The sequence below is a fragment of the Aspergillus fumigatus genome, chromosome 2 (genome assembly GCF_000002655.1).
Source record: "Aspergillus fumigatus Af293 chromosome 2, whole genome shotgun sequence".
Classification (NCBI taxonomy): domain Eukaryota; kingdom Fungi; phylum Ascomycota; class Eurotiomycetes; order Eurotiales; family Aspergillaceae; genus Aspergillus; species Aspergillus fumigatus.
In genome coordinates, this window is record NC_007195.1 from 4543553 (window position 1) to 4559577 (window position 16025).

A 16025-nucleotide genomic window follows, 5' to 3' on the forward strand; every position below is an offset into this window, starting at 1 on the left:
AGCCGCCAACTCACCGCATTTTGTGCTCTGGCGCCAGTCCCGAGCCTTCATGGCTTAGTCTGTAGGTACTCTACCTTAAGGATCTGCGCAAAATGGTCAGTAACCTACATACCTGAGAACCTATGTTTGTATGGATGCAGAAATGCAAACTTTGGTTTTATCATCGTTCATCGAAGCTGGCGATCTCTATGTCTGCTGCCGATCTCTGAAAGAGTACAAGTTAGTCAGGATCCAATTCAAGGTATTCTCGATTGCGTGTTTTCCTTATTCCCTATCTAGTCACAGCATATAGGTACTCTGTACAGCTCCATGACTAGTATCAAATCACCCCGAAAAAGCCACTAGTAGCTCAGACTGGCAGCATCCAAATCACGGGCGGGGGCTTGATCACTGTGACAACTGCTGGTGCCCCGCTAACTAGGTAGATAGTAGGTAACTAACGGCCAAAGCCATGCCACTTTCTTTGGCACTATGCCTGAGTCGGGGGGTACTTCTAACCGTCTTTGACATACAGCTTGTACTTTGACGACTCCGTCCAACCTTTGGCTTCCGTGGCACCGAATACCGTTTTTTCTTTTTCTTTTTCTTTCTTTTTTTTTTTTTCTTCCCTTGTGAATCACCTGCACTCCGGCTCCTAGCTCCTCCTCATCCATATGTCTTTTCGAGCCGATCTCCTCATCTGACTCCCCTCGATTGTTTGTTTTTGTAGTCCCTCAACTACCTTAAGTTTCCCTTATCGGACCAATCTACGCTTGGTCATACAACCCCTCTGACGATACCTCTCACAACCTCCCACCGTTCCATATTTCTGTCTACTTGTTCCTTTTTGAGAGGTTTTTGTCCCATTCGACTACTGCCTTCCTGTATACTATTCATTTCTTGCTGTTTGAGGGGTACTTCGTCCAATCGTTGGAGACTCGATTCGATAAAGACCTTTGCTTCCCAGTCCTGTTCGCGTTTGACATCTTCTCTGTTTTGTTTGTCTGTGATACCTTACGACTGTTACGACCTTTATGACCATAATGGCTCTCACCAATGGAGAGACCGTGACTATTTCCATCCGTCGCCCAACTGAGACCCCCGCCATCTACGTTGCGGGGACCTTCTCGAATCCCAATTGGGAGCCCTTGGAGCTCAGCGCCAAACCTTTAGAGCACAAGGATGCGGACGGGAAACCCACTAAGACCGAATACCTCTTCTCCAGAGACGTTGAATTGCCCGAGGGTCAATATCAGTATCGGTTCAGGGAGGGTACCGACGGTCCGTGGTTCCACGATAAGGATGTGAAGCATGGTACGAAGCTTAATCATTGTCTCGTACCGTTGACTTGGAGCTGACCATTTCTCTGATTGCAGCTGCGGACGACAAAGGCGTCGTCAACAACATCCTCACTGTTGGTTCGAGTTCAATTGCTGCGGCGCCTGGTGCTGAAGCTCATGCTGTCGAGAAGGAAACCGAAACTCCTCTTGAGAATGGAGCCAGCGAGAAGGTCGAGGAGACCGCGAAAGAGCCCGGGGTGCAAAGCACAACGACGACCGAGGCGGTGAAGGATGAAGTGCCAGAGAAGACTGATGACTCTGTGGTTGTCGAGAAAGATCTGCACGTGGAGTCGGAACCCGCAACACAGGAGGTGAAGCCGAAGCTTGTCTCCGAGCCATCCAAGCCGAGCGATATCCATGAGGACGCCGAAACACAACCTGCCTCTAACGCAGCCGCAGAACCTAAGACCAACGGCACACATTCTTCCGAGCAAATTTCTGGATCACAACCTGATGATGCTGTTACGGAGAAGGTGGAGCCAGTGGAAGAGAAGGCAGCTGATTTGACAACTACAAAAGACGTCAAGGCAAACAAGCCTGAAGAGATCCCCAGCACCTCACTTGAGGCGGAGAAGCCTGAGACAAAGGAGGTCGAGAAGGCTGAGGATCAGAAACTGCAGGATCTTGAAATCGTCCCTGCTACAGTTGAAGAAAAGACGGAAGCCGCTAAAGAATCAGAAGTGCCAGAGTCAACACTCGAAAAGTCTCAGGAAGAAGCTGCGCCCGCGCAAACAGTGACGGAGGAAGTGCCTCTTGTGGACTCTAAGCCAGTGGAGCTATCTTCAGCCGAATCGACAAAGGCCGAGAAGGCCCCTACAAAGATGACCACTGATGAGGCGCCACTTGCCGAGAAATCCTCCGAGAAAACAGTGCCTGCGGAGCCTATCGCTGAAGAGAAGGTTCAAGCGACCATCGGGGATGAGCCGCTCTCCCGGAACAATGTGGAAGAACAGCCAAAACAGAAGTCTGTCGAGGCGAATAAGGCGGCCGACGAGGCCGTTCTCGAGGAACCGATCAAGGAATCCGCCCCTGAGGAGATTCCAGAAGATTCTAGGAATGCAGTTGTTGCAGACGCCCCGGTCACGGAGTCATCAACGACGGAAAAGGTCGAAGTAACAGCACCTGACGCTGAGAAGGAGCCCGCTCTTAAGGAATCTGCCAAGGAACCAATCCAGGAGGAGATCCCTGAAGCTTCCGAGAAGGAAGTTGCTGCAGAGACCCCGGTCACAGAGTCATCGACGACAGAGAAGGTCGAAGTAACAGCACTTGACGCTGAGAAGGAGCCAGCTCTTGAGGAATCTACTAAGGAACCGATCCACGAGGAACAAACAATTGAGACTGTTGTTACTGCAGAAGTGACAGCCGCCAAGGAACCCGAGGCGCAGGCAACGGAGGAGCCAGTTGCTAATGAATCCATCAACAAAGAGGTCGAGGCAACAACGGAGGAGCCTACTGCTGGCCAAGAGTCGGCCAAGGAGCCTATCAGTAATGAGACGGCAATTCGTGTCACCCAGGCTGATGAATCAACAAAGGAACTATCTACCGGATTTGCAGCCGCAGAGGACATCACCGGCAAGGGGGCTGAGACACATACGGAGGTGTCTACCGCTGCGGAAGGACCTGCCAAGGAATTTGTCAACGACGCATCTGCTGTAAAATCTGCTCCAACCGAGGTGACCCAGGAACCAACTAAGGACGATTCCGCTCAAGTGGTAGTCGCGAAGGAAGCTGAGCCACAGATAGCTGAAGAAGCTGCTGTTGAGGAGACATCTGCCGCAAATCCCGAAGCACCAACGGAAGAGTCCACTACTGCAGAGGAGCCCGCTAAGGAACCAGGCAGCGAGGAAACGCCGTGTCAAACTCTTCCTGCCGCGGAGCCTTCCAAGGAAGCCACAGCTGAAGAGGCTGCAAAAGAAGAGTCCACAATTGAAACAGTGTCAGAACCTCTCGAAGCAGACGTTAAGGAACCTGCTCAGGATGATCCTGCGACTGAAACTCTGACTGAGGACAAGCCGGTCACCCAGGAGTCTGTTGCTGAAGCGGCCCCCAAACCATCGGAAGTGAGCGAACCAGTAGTCTCAGAAGGTACTGCTAAAACTTCTGCGGTTGATGAGGCTGAGTCGAGCGAAAAGCCTGCGGTAGTGACCGAGACTAAAGAGCCAGGGTTTGAGGAACACCCCGTTACCCGGGAACTCGCAAAGGAGTCTGAGGTTGAGGCAAGCGACAAAAAGGCTGCTAAGTCCAAGGGCGAAGCTCCTGCTGCTCCCGAGACGCTAGAGGCACCGGCTCCTGAGACGGTCGTTCCTGAACCTGTGAGCGAATCTCCCGAAACTGAAGCTGTAGCTAAAGAGCCGGCCACGGTTGAATCGACCCAAGAACCCATCACGACCACCGGAGAGCAAGCTAAGGGAGAGGTGGCCATCAACGAGCCCACCGAAGCTACTGCTACCGAGGAAGCAGTTCCTGAGGAAGTATCTGAGGTAAAGGGAGAAATTGAAGAACCTGTTGCCGCTGTTAAGAAGTCCGAATTGCCCGCCGACGAGCCTACTCTCTGCAATGACTGCAGTCCCGAGGAGACTACAACTGAGGAAGCCGCTGTCCAGAAGACCAAGGCCAGCGACGAGCCTGTTGAAGAAACCAACGCCACTGAAGTGACTATCAAAGAGCCAACTGCGACGGAGACAACCGAATCCGCCCCGGTTAAGGAGGCAACAGAGACGGTGAAGGAACCCGAAGCGGTGGCACCGGTTGCTGAAGAACCTGTTAAAACCGCGATCGCTCAAGAGGACAATACTGAGAAGAAGCTCGCTGAAGAGACAGTCTCTAAGGACGTGACAGTAGAGGAACCCTCTGTCGCTGAGAAAGTAGTTCCTTCGGAGCCCGCGACGGAGGAGCCTGTTTCAGAGCCGCAGACCAGTGAGGCGACTGAACGTGCTGAGCCGGAAGCCAGCATTCAGGTACCTGCTCAAGATGAAGTTGCCGATGTGGCAGCGATTGAAGAACAGCAGGAAGCCGTTGCTGAGCCCGTCACTAAGCCTGCCGCTGAGCCCGCCGCTGAGCCCGAGCCCGTTGATGAGCCCGTTGATGAGCCCGTTGATGAGCCCGTTGATGAGCCTGTTGCCGAGCCTGTTGCTGAGCCTGTTGCTGAGCCTGTCGCTGAGCCTATTGCTGAACCTGCTGCTGAGCCCGTCACTGAGCCCATCACTGAGCCCGTCACTGAGCCTGTCACTGAGCCTGCCGCTGAGCCCGCCGCTGAGCCTGAGCCCGTTGATGAGCCTATTGCTGAGCCTGCTGCTGAGCCTGCTGCTGAGCCTGCCGCTGAGCCCGTCACTGAGCCTGCCGCTGAGCCCGCCGCTGAGCCCGCCGCTGAGCCTGAGCCCGTTGATGAGCCTGCCGCTGAGCCCGCCGCTGAGCCCGCCGCTGAGCCTGAGCCCGTTGATGAGCCTGCCGCTGAGCCTGTCGCTGAGCCTATTGCTGAACCTGCTGCTGAGCCCGTCACTGAGCCCATCACTGAGCCCGTCACTGAGCCTGTCACTGAGCCTGCCGCTGAGCCCGCCGCTGAGCCTGAGCCCGTTGATGAGCCTATTGCTGAGCCTGCTGCTGAGCCTGCTGCTGAGCCTGCCGCTGAGCCCGTCACTGAGCCTGCCGCTGAGCCCGCCGCTGAGCCCGCCGCTGAGCCCGCCGCTGAGCCCGCCGCTGAGCCTGAGCCCGTTGATGAGCCTGCCGCTGAGCCTGCTGCTGAGCCTGCTGCTGAGCCTGCTGCTGAGCCTGCTGCTGAGCCTGCTGCTGAGCCTGCTGCTGAGCCCATCACTGAGCCCGTCACTGAGCCTGTCACTGAGCCTGTCACTGAGCCTGCTGCTGAGCCTGCTGCTGAGCCTGCTGCTGAGCCTGCCGCTGAGCCCGTCACTGAGCCTGCTGCTGAGCCTGCCGCTGAGCCCGTCACTGAGCCTGCCGCTGAGCCCGCCGCTGAGCCCGCCGCTGAGCCCGCCGCTGAGCCCGCCGCTGAGCCTGAGCCCGTTGATGAGCCTATTGCTGAGCCTGCTGCTGAGCCTGCTGCTGAGCCTGCTGCTGGGCCTGCCGCTGAGCCTGCCGCTGAGCCCGTCACTGAGCCTGCTGCTGAGCCTGCCGCTGAGCCCGTCACTGAGCCTGCCGCTGAGCCCGCCGCTGAGCCCGCCGCTGAGCCCGCCGCTGAGCCCGCCGCTGAGCCTGAGCCCGTTGATGAGCCTGCCGCTGAGCCCGCCGCTGAGCCCGCCGCTGAGCCTGAGCCCGTTGATGAGCCTGCCGCTGAGCCTGTCGCTGAGCCTATTGCTGAACCTGCTGCTGAGCCCGTCACTGAGCCCATCACTGAGCCCGTCACTGAGCCTGTCACTGAGCCTGCCGCTGAGCCCGCCGCTGAGCCTGAGCCCGTTGATGAGCCTATTGCTGAGCCTGCTGCTGAGCCTGCTGCTGAGCCTGCCGCTGAGCCCGTCACTGAGCCTGCCGCTGAGCCCGCCGCTGAGCCCGCCGCTGAGCCCGCCGCTGAGCCCGCCGCTGAGCCTGAGCCCGTTGATGAGCCTGCCGCTGAGCCTGCTGCTGAGCCTGCTGCTGAGCCTGCTGCTGAGCCTGCTGCTGAGCCTGCTGCTGAGCCCATCACTGAGCCCGTCACTGAGCCTGTCACTGAGCCTGTCACTGAGCCTGCTGCTGAGCCTGCTGCTGAGCCTGCTGCTGAGCCTGCCGCTGAGCCCGTCACTGAGCCTGCTGCTGAGCCTGCCGCTGAGCCCGTCACTGAGCCTGCCGCTGAGCCCGCCGCTGAGCCCGCCGCTGAGCCCGCCGCTGAGCCCGCCGCTGAGCCTGAGCCCGTTGATGAGCCTATTGCTGAGCCTGCTGCTGAGCCTGCTGCTGAGCCTGCTGCTGAGCCTGCTGCTGAGCCTGCTGCTGAGCCTGCTGCTGAGCCTGCTGCTGAGCCTGCTGCTGAGCCTGCTGCTGAGCCTGCTGCTGAGCCTGCTGCTGAGCCTGCTGCTGAGCCTGCTGCTGAGCCTGCTGCTGAGCCTGCTGCTGAGCCTGCTGCTGAGCCTGCTGCTGAGCCCATCACTGAGCCCGTCACTGAGCCTGTCACTGAGCCCGTTGATGAGCCTATTGCTGAGCCTGCTGCTGAGCCTGTTGCTGAGCCTGCTGCTGAGCCTGCTGCTGAGCCTGTCACTGAGCCCGTCACTGAGCCTGTCACTGAGCCTGTCACTGAGCCTGTTGCTGAGTCTGTCGCTGAACCTGTTGCTGAGCCTGCTGCAGAGCCGACCATCGCACCCGCGACTGAAAAGCAAAGCGAGGCTCACGAGGTTGAAGAGACTACCAGCAAAGCGAAGCCTGAGGCCGTCAAGGAACATTCTACTGAGACAGCAGTAGAACCTGGGGTCAATGGCGTGGTCAGCAATATTGGAGAGCTAGACCAACCTCCAATTGGTGGAAAGGAGGCCGCTAAGGTTGAATCCGAACCAGTAGCCTCCAAGGAACCCAAGGCCGAAGAGCCGGCCCCTACTTCTAATGGTGACTCTTCGGTTGAGAAAGACGTCGATTCTTCCTCTCAGCCTGCCCCTCCAGTTCAGGATGCCATCCCCGAGCCCACCGTGGAGCCCACCAAGGACACAGAAGAGAAAGACTCGATTGTGCCTCCTGAGCTCGTTGGAGCTGGTGCTGCAGCTGCCATCGCTGCCGGTGCTGTTGTTGCTGGAGTCGTCTCCAAGTCTCACAAAGAGCCTGAAGTCGTTGCTACACTTAAGGACGATGTGAACATTAAGGAACAATCTCGGCCTAATGACGACAAGCAGGAAATTTCCCGCCTCGTACCTGCACCCCAGATCGCCGAATCCTCCACTTCGAAGGAGATGCCCACGCCCGAACCTGAAAGTGATCCTGCTCTCGTAGCACTTGCTGGCGACCGCGAAGCTTTGCTCCGAAAGCTGGAATTGCCATCCACAGAACAATTGCCTGCGGAACCTACTTCCTCCACTAAGGATAACCAGGCTGTGAAGCCAGCCGTTCACGACGAGCACGTCCCTTCGTCTATCCATGGCCCCTCCGTCGCGGGCGAGTCTCCTGCCCCTACCGAGAGCGATGTGGGCAAGGCAGTTGCTCCCAAGAATAACGAGGAGTCTCGTTCTCCCAGTCAAAATCGGTCAGTCACTGCTGTTTCCTTGAACCATAAGCGAGACAGCTGGTTGAGGACTATTTTGCGTGCCGTCTTCGGCAATTTCTTCGGCGCCATCTTCTCGCCCTTCCGCCGTCGTGGAAGGACGAACCAGTAGATGGCTGCTCCTACCGCTTGTCCAAGAAATCATTCTGCTCTACAGAGTCTCTGAACTCCGGGAGTGATCAATTAATTAATCGCTTAAATCATTGTCAGTGCAAAAGCTAATGAGATTCAGGAACCTGTTCTTGATGACCGTTTTCGCTGCGCCCTTGCTGGCTATTATTTGGCGTGCATATACCCGATAAATCTTGAATCTGTTGAAAAATTACTTATCGCCGCTCATTTTTTTTTTACCCGACTCGATTCCCCTGTATTCGATATTTTTGAAGTTTTGCTCTCAATTTGTTAATACTATCTCCCTTACTCTACTCTCTAACTCTCGCAAGTCTCTCACGACCTTGGAAGGCTGTCTGACCTTGGTAACAATCGATATGACTGGCAAGAACTTTGCGGTTGATGTGATCGTCTGCCAGCGTGTAATGACTGTTTATGTTTGATGATTATGATGAATGAATGAAGAAATTTCGATTTTGGACAACGCTCCTTACTGTAGAATATCAAGCTAGTCTCGTGGAGTGGCATTACCGTAGCCATAGCCACCATTACCTCTCCATTAGATTCGATCCCTTTACTCTTGAGGTGTGCAAGAAACTAGCAATATTTGAGGCCCAGATAGAATTCTGTCTGACAAGTGTTCAGACATAGGTAGTCTCTTTCCACAGCAGACCTCTTTGACAGTGTAGCTTGTTACCTCCTTTAGCGAGAAGCATCCTGAACTCCTTGCCCCATGTCTTGGTAATGATACATTAATATCGCCTGTTCAACCCGGACTGGTTTGCCAACTTTCTCAATCAAGGAAGAAGATTATGTACGTCATATAGTAGGAGTATCAATCCACACCCGCAGCGTAGCTTTGGATAATTCATAAGAGAACCGGCTTATACTAAATGTTGCGTATTTTGAATCTAAGGCTTGCCTCTATCCAGACTTAGCGATGGAGCGGCATCCTGTTCAATCACAGCTCCTACTTAGGGATAGCTACATGTCCTTTGTGAAAGGAACTAAGTACTCCTAAGCCTGATATTATTCTGTCTGCCGGAGAGAAAGAGAGACAAATACTTAAAGAATCCAAGTAGATGCTGCAGTTCACGCTGAGCACCTGAGTGACATCTGCTCCTCAGGCGCTAGCAAGCACCAGCACCAGCACCAGCACCAGCAACACAAACAAGAAAACATCACTGAGCAGATATTCCGTGAAGTTCTGTTTACTCGCTAGACGCGCGGTGCTCGCACACATAAAGTGAGATCTCGAGCGAGCCAAAACACCCCCCCCAAGCATTGTAGTTGACCATCGATCAAATTCTCTTCATATCCATAGCAACACTTCCATAATTTTTCCGTCTTTGCTCTTATTCAATCATCGTATAAGCACAAGCTTCTGATATCATTGCTCGAGAATCCTTTGAAAAGAAACTGCCTACTACTTCTGCTACGTTGCCATGGCTTCGCAGAGTGGAAACGCGTGGGCGCAGATGAAGGCTCAGGAGCAAAAGCAGCAGCAGGAGACTGCCAACACCAACTTCGATAAAGGTAAGCAGGCATCAGCATCCAGTGTCTCCTCGCCAGGGGTTCACGAATGCTTTTCCCTGAAGACGGAGAACCTTGGTGCTAACATGCTCGTTTGGTTGTAGTCGCTCAGCAGCAGACTACCAGCTTCGACAAAGGTAAGCAAGCGTTCAGTACCTCCTCGACAGGGGTTCACGAATGTTTTTCCCTGAAGACGAAGGGCTTGATGCTAATTAGCTCGTTCGTCGTAGTCGCTATACCTCGTAAGGGTCCAGTCATGGGTGCCAGACCAATTACCTCACGCAAGTCGTCTGGTCTCGATTACGACGCTGAGCTGGCCCTTCCCATGCCAAAGCCTCGCCACCTTCCTGTGGAAGATAATGGCGAATCCGTCGAGGCCTGCAAGTCGGAGGTTATGATCAACCCTACCATGATTAAGAAACGTTCCGTCACCGAGCCAGCTCGGCCTGAAGACGTCAAAATTAAGGCGGACGAAAACAGTCAGAAAGAAAAAATGAAATCCAGAGTGGCTGCGCTCAGGTCCAAGCTCAGTCTCAAGGACCTTGCGAAGGAGTTCCGCAGAGACAGCTCTAAAAACGAGCCAGCAGCGGGCAATGACGGCGGCCAGATCTCCTGCGTGGATACTCAGGACTTCAACGAAGAGAAGCTGTATGTCCCTAAGCCACGAGAGCCGGGAGTCTACCCATTGTCTGCACCACCATTTCCGTTTAGGGACATCAGCTTTGGACAGTTTTCGCAGACGAGCGTTGAGTCCTGTGCGGTGGCTAGTTCCATGGCAAATGACTGGCAGCCGAACAACGAAAAGTTGAGCCTCGGGCCCTTTGCGGGCAGAAACGCCATGCAGAGCCCTGTCGAGCGAGAGTGCGAGAGGAAAGTGCAGCTTGATACCCTGCTACTGACTGGCTCTTCTCCTGCGGCCCGCGCAGGCGAGCTCGAGAACAGTGGACAGGCGCAGGTCATCAGAGAGCAACCAAGCATCCGCAGCCTGAGAGCGGAGAACGATTCGGGCAGTCCTACATCGACAAATATCTCTTTCTATGCTGTTGAAGATGAATTTGCTGAACCGATCTCGCCGTCCATATACGACAATGCCGGTGCCGAGATCACCCCAGGCCTCCCGGATACCGCCCACAGACGGGGACGAGTTCGTACGAATGAACAAAGATTTCCTGTGATGCTTGCGACTGATCAGCCAAGCTTTCCCGCATCTTTCAATCATGGCCACGAGGGAGTTCAGCCTACCGTGATGACAGCATATCAGCCAGCACTCGAAGAGACGCATGACCAGCATTTCAATGCTCAATCTCACGCTGCAGTCGCTCAACACCCCTTCGATGGTGTTACAAGTCACGGAGGCTACGCTCCACCTCCACCAGATCCAGACTACCGGAACACAGCGGACCTGGAGCAGCAGCTCACGTCCCATATCGAAGCAGTCCATGCCCATATGAACAACGTTGTTCATAGGCTTTGCAGGGTACTTGAGAACTCGAACAATTGGTCAAAGGATCAGATTCTGCGACAGACAGACGCCATGTTCGATATTCTGCGTTTAATCAATGCCCGCACGGCAGGCCAGAATGAGGCCGTGTCAGACTTGCACCGCGGTATGACCAATCTTCAATGTCAGGTTGGAGCAATTGAATTTCAGATGAGGCGCATGGAAGAGAGGTTGTTGATCGGTGTCTCGAGCCAAATCAACAAACTGAGAGGAGAAATCAACGCGTCAAGGACGTCGCCTCAGAAGGCGCGTGCCTCCTGCAACTCAGCACCCGATCCGAAGATCGCAGGTACTGAGTTTCAGGCGCCTGAAATTACTCCCGTTGTGACCAAAGACAGCGAGAAACAACCAGATACAAATGAACAGCGGTGTGTCAAGAAGGGTGAAATGGAAGTAAGCAGGAACCAAGACAGGAAGAAAGGAAAGGAGAAGGAAGAAAGTGAGAACGTGTCTGGGGGTGAGGGCTCTTTGACCCAACACAACAACCAAGGACCCGCTCAGAACATTCCGTCCACTACCGTGTCCTTCCGCAACACGCCTTCAGGAGAGAAACGCCGAGAGATCACATACTCTCAGGTGAAGAGAGGGGTGAGAAGAAACCCTGCTCAGGAGTCCTCAGGCTCTCCTGAGCCTAAGGCGCCGAAGCTTAGTCGTCAACCTGCAGCCAACTTTGCTCCTGAGAATGGACAGAGTTCAGTCATCCAGGACTCACACCTTGACAACAATGAAGGTGTGAAGACCCCTCACAAGAAGGGGATGTTTGGATTCCGCCGCCGGGATGATGGTGAAAGTCGTGCTGGCGGCAAATTCTTGCACACGCCCCGTCGGAATAAGAAGACCAGGGACTCCCATGGACAGAACGGCCATTCCTCAATGCCTTCTGCCCCAGCTGGTGCAGTCGGAGTCTCACAGCCTTCGACACTCGCTGAGGAGAGCCCAAGCTCTATCCACCCCGCTTTACGCAATGACAAACAGAAGCAGATCATGCGTGATCGGGAGCGCCTCGAACCTCAGCCGCATACGCAGACCGGACAGATGACCTGTACAACGGAGAGACCTACCCCGCAGAGACGCGGATTGAAAAATCCTCATCCTCATCAGAACATCGGTACCAGAGCACCAACCTCTAACCGCTTGCCCACAAACGCCTTCGTTGTTACACCCTCTTCGTCTTCGTCACTCAACGAGGATATCCAGTTGTGTCCCCCTGCGGCGGCTGCCCCCCCTCGAGCCCCTTTGATACGGCCGAGCTATGCCGGCCAAAACCCGCCCAATATATCTTCTTCCCCTCAGGTTTCTGATACTGTGTCTGTCTCTGCCTCAGCTCAAACGGGGACACAGGGCTGGCAGGCTGCAACTTGGTATCCGGCAGCGCAGAGCGGAGCCTCCCATGAGAGTAATCAGAGCAACCATCATGCTTAGATCTCAAATCCGGATGAACTTCGTTGAACATTCGTTTATTGCGCACCAATCATTGAGATACGTGACTGCCGCTTTGGGGCTTTTAGTCCAAACTGAAGTTGAATTGGGATTATCGGTGATGAGATCTGGAACACGTTTCACTCAATGATTTGACGAGGCTCAGCGTTCTTATTTGAATTCATGACTGAAAGCATTCCTTAGGACCTAACGGATTTGGTTGCTGGCTTTATTCCTTGATGGGTGAGTGATGGATTTGGGTCTATTCGAACTAACGATGAGAAGACGACGGGAGATACTTGAAGGACCGTGTGTTCACGTGCTCAGTTTACCTACGGGTATCACCAGTATGTCGATGGCTAAAAGAAAAAGACGGAAAAGCCCAAAAATATGTGTGATAGTCTGCACTGGAGAAATGCACGAGAAATTTGTGAAATGATCATAAACTCAAAAAATAAGATTGAAGTCTGGTATTGTAATCAGAGCTCAATTCCGGCCCACAATCAACTTTTCTATATCCGCTGCCGCATCTCTGACCTGAGGGCAATAATGAAGACGCAGCAACTCGCCTTCCCATACTGTTCCCGCAAATACGTTTGTGGTCTCAACATCAGCGGCGAATGGGTTGAACACTCCGTCCCCTTTCCTTTCCTCGCTGTTCCACAAAGGTGCGATCCGGCGCGCATGGTGCTTGGCGACTTGATTGAGGAGCGACAGCGTCGCGAGTGCAGACTTCTCAGGTACCTGGAGAGATGTTGTCATGAGCCGTTTGGTAAAACTGCCAAGTCGAATGGTAGGTGGCGTTCCATGAGCGCGGGAAAGAAGAGTGGATTGGAGACACCGAAGGAGGAGAACAGTGGGTGTCTGGAAGTTGACTTTGCTTTTGGATCGATGTGTTGAGCCGTTTGCTTCATTTGAGTTTGGATCAGGCAGGCGAAGTGCCTTGGTGGGGTTGTATTCGACGTCGGGGTTGACAGAGAGGGAATAAAGGGAGCGGTACAGATGTTTGACAAAGAAGCTCAGGTCGAGATGAAGAGATGACGCCGCTTTGCTAATGTCTTGCCCCTCCAAAAGCGCAAAGGCAGTGATGGTACACAGTAGAGCCTCTCGTTGAGCGTCTCGCGACGTCGATTCGCTTTCCTCTTGTGCTTCCTCTTCGTCGCCATCTTCTACCTCAGATTTAACGGCGTGGCCGATCAAGTCCTTCAGCGCTTCCAGCAGGTCACCGAAAAAGTCTTGGTTGATCAGGTGTGCATATTTGGCGAGACCTTCGAGGACGGGACCCATGAGGTTGGGAATGCGAAGCTTCAGGATACGGAAGTAAGTGCCAAAGACAAGCTTCAGTGTCTCCGCTTGGTTCTTGTCTCTTTCTTCGTGGGAAACTAAAGCGTCCGCCTCTTTCATGTCTTTTTCCACAGCCTTCCGCTCCTTCTGCAGCTTGCGCTCTCGCTTGGTGCGGAATTCGCGCTTCTGCTTCGGTTTCTTGCCGTGGAAGGTAGTCTCCTCTTCTGCTGGCCGGCGGTCTACCCTATCTCTCGAGCCCTTTGCCGAAAATTCGGAGAGCAGTCGTAGATGAAGGAATGTGTCCAAGACACTCTCGTGTACCCTGAAATCTTTGGCTTTCATCATCTTTGACAGCAGACGAACAGCTTCCAAAGAGACTATTCCATCATTATCCTTCCGAAACACCTCTTCCACTGTTTCTCGACACTTGACGAAATCAGCATCAATCTGCCTTTTTGCAAGACGATTCACAAGGATTTTCAGCAGCTCTGTGCGGAAGTTGAAGTGGGGTACGGAAAGGAGGAGGTTGCAGGCGCAATTGATCGCGATGCTCTTTAGGCCGGGGTCGACCGCTGCAGTATCGCGCTTTGAGGATTTTGTAAGGTCCAATAACTTCTGGACGTAGTGCTTGTACCCAGACAATAGCGATTGTTCAAAGCTCCGGAGTTTGCGCACTTCTTTCGAGACTTTCGCGGACATATCTTCTTCGCTGAGAGGACGGATCCTGTAACCGGGAATAACATCCTTGTAGACAGCAGCCTGCGCGGCGAGGGCTAGCTTCTGTATCGTGACATGTTGGCCGTTCTCCACCATATCAGCCATCGACTTGAAGGAGGAAATGTGCTCTTCCGGATCCTCGTTGATGATTGTCGCCAGTCTCGCAAGCTCTTCCTTTGCTTGAATGATCTGCAACTTTAATGGAACTTTCGGGGTTTCCTCTGCAGCTTCGTCGGCATCTTCCATATCCTCGTCGTCAAAATCGGCCTCATTTTCATCACCGTCTTCGTCGTCGTCAGTACCGAGGAAACTGTCAGACTCTTCCGCCTCTGGTTCCGACTCAACCATCTGCAGCCCTTCTGCCGTCTTAATGGGCAACCTTGTGTTCTCTTTGTCTTTCTTGCCTAGTTTGCGCGGTCGGCGCTCGTAGTCCTGTTCGAGATCCCATTTGGCAGCATTGTTGTAGAAATCGTTGAAAGAATCACGCGAGGGTCGGGAGGAGGTATCCTCCTCATCACCAGGAGGACTTAGTCGTCTCCTCTTTATCGTGCGTCCAGGGGCCATAATTTCTGTGCGTGGGTCGTTCGAAATCAAAGACGGCAATCGTCGAAGTTGGGAGTCGAAACTTTTTTCTTCTTTTGAATTTTCCCCGAACGCCAAGAATCTCGCGCTAGAGCTCCCGCTCCACCTTGTCTAGAATTTTTGTTCCCGCGGAGCTCCAAGAAATTTTTATTCTGATCAAAGCATAAGCAAAAATGCGTCAACTCACGGAGCAGGAGTTGCAGACGTTGCTTGCCAAGTTGGCGGGCTATACCGGACGCTCACTGAACAACCTCATCGTGCCCCAGTCCGATTCCGAGGACGACCGCCATGTCTTCCGTCTGCAGGGAAATCGAGTGTACTACGTGAAGAAGTCACTGGCAGATCTATCGACAAGTTTCCCTCGGGACACCCTTCTTTCTCTCGGAACTTGTATTGGCAAGTTTACCAAGACTGGAAAGTTTAGAATTCACATCACAGGTCCGTGTTTCTTTCGTCACGCTGAGTCGTGATGGCATGGCTGGCTAACGCAGTGGCATCATTAGCGCTCGACGTAATTGCTCCTCATGCGAGATACAAGGTATGGATCAAGGACAATGGTATCATGCCTTATCTCTACGGGTCGAATGTTGTGAAAGCGCACGTCGGAAGATGGAGTGAGGATATCCCCGAGCATACAGGAGTCTTGGTGTACGACTCTAACGACACACCTTTGGTATGGATGGTCTGCAGCGCGACAGTTCTCTGGATAAGCAACTGACTTGGCTCAGGGTTTCGGAGTTACTGCCCGATCCACCGCTGAGATCCGCAAGCTGGATCCCACTGCGATCGCCGTGTTTCGGCAAGCGGATATAGGAGAATACCTGAGAGAGGTACGTCGCTCTATCTCTTGACTAGAGCTATTTGGGATCATATATGAATGCTAACCTTTGTGTAGGAAGATACCCTGTTTACGACGTGATAGAAGTTTTTTTCACAGGCAGGATCATATATGGTGTTCGCATACTAGATATCAAGGGATTGTCGCAGGAGTTTGGAGTCTCGCATCTGTTCGGCTACAAAAGTCTTTTCGTCTCTATGTCCAATATCAACTATCATCTTCCGTTCTACATTCTGCATTCTGCTCTCCGACTCGCCGGTAACATGCAATACTTCGTTGGCCAGAAAGTCCGACAACATCGCACCATAGCCCTCAAAATCCTTTGTCAATACTTTCCATATTAAGGCAACCCCGAAACTGTGCTGAATATAACTGGGTAGGCAGTGGCACTAGGTGGTCACGTAAGCTGTTTGCTGTTGAGAAGTCAAACACCGCCAGACAACCGAGACTGGAGATTTACTTATGATCTCCAGATTTTCCACAAAAAGTAGATCGCAGAATTGCATTTTACTCGTAAGGCGATAACTGTATAACTTCATATTGAATTCATGGCTT

General features: G+C 53.4%; 4 protein-coding genes across 4 annotated transcripts; 3 read left to right on the forward strand and 1 right to left on the reverse strand.

Annotated features, from left to right (window-relative positions):
* Positions 1 to 3: 3 nt before the first annotated feature.
* Positions 4 to 8079, forward strand: AFUA_2G17000 (PT repeat family protein). Its single transcript, XM_750944.3, has 2 exons — positions 4 to 1293; positions 1356 to 8079. Exons 1-2 carry the CDS (start codon positions 1014 to 1016, stop codon positions 7595 to 7597), a joined length of 6522 nt encoding a protein of 2173 aa, XP_756037.3. The 5' UTR covers positions 4 to 1013; the 3' UTR covers positions 7598 to 8079.
* A 962-nt stretch (positions 8080 to 9041) lies between these two features.
* On the forward strand, positions 9042 to 12052 carry AFUA_2G17040 (uncharacterized protein; the record flags this gene model as incomplete). The annotated part of the gene is made up of 2 exons (XM_750945.1): positions 9042 to 9221; positions 9377 to 12052. 2 exons carry the CDS (start codon positions 9042 to 9044, stop codon positions 12050 to 12052), a joined length of 2856 nt encoding a protein of 951 aa, XP_756038.1.
* A 483-nt stretch (positions 12053 to 12535) lies between these two features.
* Positions 12536 to 14614, reverse strand: AFUA_2G17050 (nuclear export protein Noc3; the record flags this gene model as incomplete). The annotated part of the gene is made up of 1 exon (XM_750946.1): positions 12536 to 14614. One exon carries the CDS (start codon positions 14612 to 14614, stop codon positions 12536 to 12538), a length of 2079 nt encoding a protein of 692 aa, XP_756039.1.
* A 191-nt stretch (positions 14615 to 14805) lies between these two features.
* Positions 14806 to 15483, forward strand: AFUA_2G17060 (ribosome biosynthesis protein NIP7; the record flags this gene model as incomplete). Its single annotated transcript, XM_750947.1, has 3 exons — positions 14806 to 15070; positions 15136 to 15305; positions 15361 to 15483. 3 exons carry the CDS (start codon positions 14806 to 14808, stop codon positions 15481 to 15483), a joined length of 558 nt encoding a protein of 185 aa, XP_756040.1.
* Between the last annotated feature and the right edge of the window lie 542 nt (positions 15484 to 16025).